This window comes from Cricetulus griseus, chromosome 5, assembly GCF_003668045.3.
Source record: "Cricetulus griseus strain 17A/GY chromosome 5, alternate assembly CriGri-PICRH-1.0, whole genome shotgun sequence".
NCBI lineage: Eukaryota > Metazoa > Chordata > Mammalia > Rodentia > Cricetidae > Cricetulus > Cricetulus griseus.
Window position 1 is genome coordinate 119672028 of NC_048598.1, and position 6187 is coordinate 119678214.

General features: G+C 47.1%; 1 protein-coding gene across 2 annotated transcripts; it reads right to left on the minus strand.

Annotated features, from left to right (window-relative positions):
* Positions 1-374: 374 nt before the first annotated feature.
* Positions 375-5624, minus strand: LOC100753824 (acyl-coenzyme A thioesterase 5). 2 transcript variants are annotated; one of them, XM_035445564.1, is made up of 4 exons: positions 5168-5624; positions 2855-3057; positions 792-980; positions 596-673 (listed from the first exon to the last, which is right to left on the minus strand). In XM_035445564.1, the coding sequence occupies exons 1-4, from the start codon at positions 5622-5624 to the stop codon at positions 614-616; spliced, it is 909 nt and encodes a 302-aa protein (XP_035301455.1). In that variant the 3' UTR covers positions 596-613. The 2 variants fall into 2 exon arrangements, with proteins under 2 accessions (XP_027274271.1, XP_035301455.1); XM_027418470.2 differs by having other exon boundaries at positions 375-980.
* Positions 5625-6187: the final 563 nt, after the last annotated feature.

Here is a 6187-nt window from a genome sequence, read left to right on the forward strand (position 1 = left end):
ATGGCTGCAGATCATGTGGATGCCATCCCTACTAGACCTGGAGTTGTCACTTGCATGCTGTGCCAGAGAGCATGTATGCTTCTCAACCTCTCAAGTTTCTTTAAAATTGCTGCCCTCTAAAGTGCAGTGGGATAGCTTGCTGACAGAGTGATTGCCTACCATGCACAAGTCCTGGGCTAAATCCTTGGCACCATAAGAAAGTAGGAACCACTGTGTCCTCAAACTAATGAGGAAGATAATCCATAAAACTTTTTTTGGGGGAGGGGAACCTCAAGTTGTTATTAAAAGGAGAAAGAACATATATAGCTATACATATCTTAACAGTGGTGGCCATTCTCAGGAGTGATCAGCATCAGAAATGTCACCACTCAAAATTACAGTTTCGCTAGGGTTGTCCTCACTTCACCATCCAAATGTTTGTGGAAAAAAGTCTGGAGTTTCTGCCACGCATCCACCTGGGCCATGGCATGAGCCCTGGGCTCTCCCCCAAAGACGACAGGTTTTCCAAAATAGGCGTGTAGGGAAGCCTTGCACCAAGGGAAATAAGGGGGCTCAATATAGTGCCCCGTTTCTGGGTAGCAGATGACCTGGGGCTTCTCCTTCCCATGGGCCTCTAAGCGTTTGGAGATCTCATTGGCATAGAACTCGCTCTTCCAGTTGCGATCATCCTGACCTACAAGCAACAGGAAGGTGGTGTCTGACCTTTCCACGGGGATGATGCTCTTCTGGTCAGGTCCTTCTATAGGGCAACTCAGGACATCAGAAATGTCTGAAAGGCCATCTTTGGTCACCCTGATTCGATCTGCATTTACTCTCAAAGGGGGCAGGGTCTCATCCTTGTAGCACAATTTCCCAACAACATTGGCCAAAGAGCCATTGATGATGACAGCGGCCGTGATGCCTTTCAGGAAAGAGGCCATGGAGAGGCAGAGTTCACCGCCTCTGGAAATCCCTAGAAGGCCAATCCCTGGTCCCTTGACCTAAGAAAGAGACAGAGAAAAGGAAGGGCATGAGTGCATTTAGTCAGTAGGATACTTAGTGGTGCTAATCTATGAATGCAAAGCAGTCCTGAGCCTGAATCTCACTCTGCCCTACTTGGCTTTTGCAAGGTGATTAGGTCTCTTCAAATCAATGTCCTTAGTTTTGAGACTCAACTCCAAGTCTTTCTCTGTCCTGCCTGCTATCTCCCAAATAACCACACAGAGACTTCTTATTAATTATAAATGCTCAGTCATAGTTTAGACTTGTTCCTAACTAGTTCTTATAACCTAAATTAAGCTATATCTTTTAATCTACATTCTTTTACATGGCTCGGTTGCCTTTACTCTGCACTGCCCATCCTGCTTCCTCTTTGCCTGGCTGGCTCTTCTGCCTTTCTTCTTCCCAGAGTCCTCTCTGCCCCCAGAGGTCCTGCCTAATCTCTTCCTGCCTAGCTATTGGCCTTTCAGGTTTTTATTAAACCAACCACAGCGACACATCTTCACATAGTGTAAATGAATATTGCACAACACCACGGTCTACATGAAGTTCAAATGAGAAATAACAGGTACATCTTAAAGCATGAATGTGTTTAAGGAAGTATGTGGGCAGGGCAAGAATATGTTTTCTTCTTTATCTGTGATGCTTTACAGTGGTGGGCACTGTATTCACAGGGGTTCACGATCATCCAATAAACATCATAGTAAGTGAGGGAAGATTCCGTTTATGAATAAGAGTTCAAAATGCATGTGTAGGTACTGAGGAAGAAGAAGATGCTTTAAACAAAAGAATTTCTTATTCAAATCAAAAATTATGTTTTTAAAAAGAGTGTCTAGGGGAATGAGACTTGGAAGAAATGTTTTTATTCAAAACCATTGACAGGCTTTGGAGAGTTGGGGCAGGGTTACTGAAGTCACACAATTTTCCTAATTTCTGAGTTGTGCAATGGGTCTATGTGGGAGCAGTAACTAGGCTTTCACTGAAAGGTTCACAAAACCTTAATTGGTAGGACAAGCTCCCAGAGGGAACCCTGCTGCACTAACAGTAGGCTTTCAACCCTTGCAAAATGAGACTCCTCCCATCAACTCTCACTTCTCCTGGTCTTCATGCATGGCCTCTTGGTTTTCATGTTCACCCTGAATGTGACTTTCTTTTTTTCCACAGCCAGCCCCACCTTGCCCCACACTACACTCTAAACTCATGTGGACCTGATTTTGTCGTCCTCCCTTGTAGCCCTAACTCCTCTATTGCTTGCCAAGTGAATGATGTTTATCAATTAATGGAGGTCCTATTGCAGGGGATGTACAGGTATGATGCATTTAGTACTGAGAACAAAACCTGGGACTAGAGACACAGGCAAGCAAAGCAATAATGCTGCTAAGGGACCCCAACCCATTTGTGGTTTACCTCGGCCTACACTGATCTTAATGCTGAATGTGCTCATATCCTAGGTAGCCCTCTTTCTGGACCAACCATGATACCAAGCTGTTGTCTGTGTGTTTCCATCATTGGATTGCCAACCAACTCTATGCCTCATCTAATTTAAAATTTTACTTTCCTTTTTGACTTTGGAAAAGACTAAATATTGGGGCTGGAGAAATGGCTCAGTGCTTAGTTAGCATCCAGATGGCAGCTTACAACTGTTTGTAATTCCGGTTCCAGGGGATACAATTCCCTGTTCTCTCCTTCACAGGCATCAGGCACACATGTGGTGCACAAACATGCATGCAGGCAAATACTCATATGCATAAAAACTTTTAAAAAAATAAAAATAATCTAGATATTTGATGGTATCTCTGCACCTCAGCTACTAGGTTGAAAATCCTGCCTTGGTGGGTGGATGTTTCTAAACCAAAAGATGAAAGTAACAGCCAACCTGAGGGTGACTGAGCAGGTAGTTCACAGCTTCCTCAAAGTATTCCAGGTGGATAATGTCCATGTCCTTGGGGAGGTCATCGTAGTTATAATAAGCCAGAGCCATGACTGCAAAGCCCTTCCCAGCCAGCAGACTAGCCCGATACTCCGGAAGGCCCCCTCCAATTCCAAAAAGGTCTATGATCCCAGGAAAGGGTCCATTTCCTTAGAAAGAAAGACACAAGAGGGAGAGGTGGCTTACTATTTACTCAGCTCAAAGGCATTTGCATCGAGTCCACAGCAGCTCTGAGTGTCCTTCCTTATGGATGTCAGCTGCTGACTGGGTGCTGGGATTCCTAGGATCCTCTCAGTTTTCTGATGCCAATATCCCAATGCCTGTTCCATTGTATTTCTAAATCAGTGACCTCCAAGGACATTTCCTTCCTACTTAAATCATCCAGAATTGTTTTTAGTATGTCTGCAATTAAAAGGGCTGATTAATTGCACTTCCAAAGTATTGTGATGTCAAAAATCTATCATTGATAATCCTAAAAAAAATTAGAAAAGGAATTCTAAATTCTCAGGTAGTGTCTCTCCATTCTATGCCAAAGTTTGTGATTTTCAAGATTGCTACCAAAGGGTCAAAGTCCACATTTAACTACACTTGCTTGTAAATTCCTAGATTAAACACAATGTTTTTTGCCCCAGCCAGCGGGGTGAGAACACAAACTCATGACACCAAAATCCTGCAGCAACAAAGGACCTAAAATGAAGAAACAATAGACACAAGGAACAGACAGTAAGTCAGGCTTTTTTGTTTTGTCTTGTTTTTTGAGACAGGGTTTCTCTGTGTAGCTTTGGAGCCTATCCTGGCACTCGCTCTGGAGACCAGGCTGGCCTCGAACTCACAGAGATCCGCCTGCCTCTGCCTCCAGAGTGCTGGGATTAAAGGCATGTGCCACCACTGTCCCGCAGAAGACAGGCTTTCTGATCAAGCTGACAAATTTTATTTTTTCTCCCAGGCAGTTATATAGTTCTCGGGGCAGAATGTAGGGAGGGAGTCTGGGAACATAGCATGCTAGCCATCGGGAAGCTTGGCAGGGTGAAAAAGTCAAAGCAGGGAGAAAGCCTAACCCCTTTTTGTTCTAGTTTCCCTGGCTCATGACCATTATGCTGCAATGCTTTGTTTTATACCTTTACTTGCCAAACTGGAACTTAACATTTTGTAGCTTTTATATGGTTTAGGTCCAGAGGCAGCATAAGGCCATGATCTCCGGCAATTTTTTAGCAGCAGGGCATGGTGGCACATGCCTTTAATCCCAGCACTCTGGTACTAGCTCTGAACACCAGATTAGCTTTAAACTCAAGATATTCACCTGCCCCTGCCTCCCAAGTACTGGGATTAAAGGCATGTTTCACCTTTGCCAAAACATTAACATTTTTTTCCAAGCTAGTGTTTGTGTAGCTTTGAAGCCTGTCCTAGAACTCACTCTGTAGACTAGGCTGGTCTCCAACTCACAGATATTCACCTGCCTCAGCCTCCCAAGTGCTGGGATTAAAGGCATGTGCCACCAACACCTGGTCACATTCACATATTTCTAATATCTGTAGGTCAACTCAAGTATAGACACATGAAAATTCTATTTGCTGATGTAAAACAATTGAAGGAGAAAAAGAAGACAGTTTATTTTCAACCCAAATCTGACATAGCATGCTTCAGGAACATGGGCTAAGGTTTCCCCTCCATGGTAACACTTCCATGAAGGTTTTATGATAACACGCAGTAGTTTGAATGAATACTTGGGCCTCCATTGGAGAAACTGTATGAGAAGGACTAAGAAGGATGGCCCTGTTGGAGGAGGTGCATCACCGGCTCTGAGGTCTCAAAAGCCCATGTCATTCCCCGTTCCCCCTCTCGCTGCCTTGTGCTTATGGGTCAGATGAAAGATCTCAGTTGCTGCTCCAGGGCCGTGCCTGCCTACTTGCTCTGGTGTCCCAGGGCTTGCACTAGCCCACCTTGACTGAAGGAATGTTTTAGAGCAGCAGATGCTAAATGTGAACCCATGCACAACCACCTGCTGGTATCATTATCACAGAGAAGATTTCTACTTCACAGGGCTTTGCCACCTCTGCTGAGCTTGCCTAAGCAAATTCAGATGCTGCTCCTGAGCTGACCTTCAGTTCAGGGCTCTCCCAGACATGACCCCAAGTCAGAAAGACTTTTCCAGGGCCCACTGACCTCCAAGGGCCCAGTGAAGAGTGCGGGAGTCAGGGAAGAAGGGGCCCAGGCGCTGCATCCCTGAAGCATCCCGGGCTCAGAAGGAGGGCTGCTCACCTGGAGGCAGGAAGAGCGTGGCGCGCACACGGCCCTCGCGCACGGGCACGCGCCGCACCCCGGGAGCCATGAAGTGACGCTCGTGCACCGCCCGCGCCAGCAGCCGCCCGCCGTCGGGCTCGTGGCCGTCCAGCACCTCCAGCTCCACCACGAAGGGCGTCCACACGTCGCGCTTGATTAGGCGCCACAGCGGCCGTTCGGGCTCCAGGGCCCAGAGCAGCCCCATGGGCTCGATCCCGGCGAAGCTGCCGCCCAGCGCGGGCGCGCGCGCCAGGTCCAGGCCGCCGTGGTCGTCGGCGCGGTAGCGTGCGTGGGCGCGGAAGAGCGCGCCTTTCTCGTCTCGCAGGGCCGCGCGCAGCGTGACGGGCTGCTCGGGGGCCAGGCCGTGCACGGAGATACCCAGCGGCTCGTCCCAGCAGCTGCGGCCCGCGGGCTTCAGGCTTACTGTTGGCACCATCCCGACACCGTGAAAAATGAGAATACTGTATGATAAATACAGTTTCTCAACTTCTTGAGTCAATGATCACGAGGGAACCATTAGCCCTACTTGTTTGCTTTGGCAATCGCGGTATGAAACTCCTTAGAGTTTAGGGGATGCGGTGACCCATAGCAAAAAAGTTAAGCAACAGTAATGATTTTGTTGAAATACCGGTACAAAGACTGATTTGAAAGGATCACTGCTCCCGTACCAATAGTTTTGCAAAAGTACACCAAGATACTTTTATGCGGTGACCCTGAGAAACTTGGCCTTGAAACATCTTTATTTGAGTATGTTGCTAGCATTTTCTCATGCAGCCTCAAACAGAAGCTGGAGCCAAGTGCATGGAAACAGACCACCAAGGCTGAAGCCATGACTCAGCGGATTAATGACTTGGGAACCTGGGAAAACAGCCAGGCAGTATGCCCCCAGCCCAGACAGACAGGCAAAGAGGTTTTCCAACTCAACTCACCGGTTTTGGGTTTTCTCAGTCAGAGTCTTGGCAAGAAACAGGTGCTTATAGGACTAGGAAGAACAGTTTG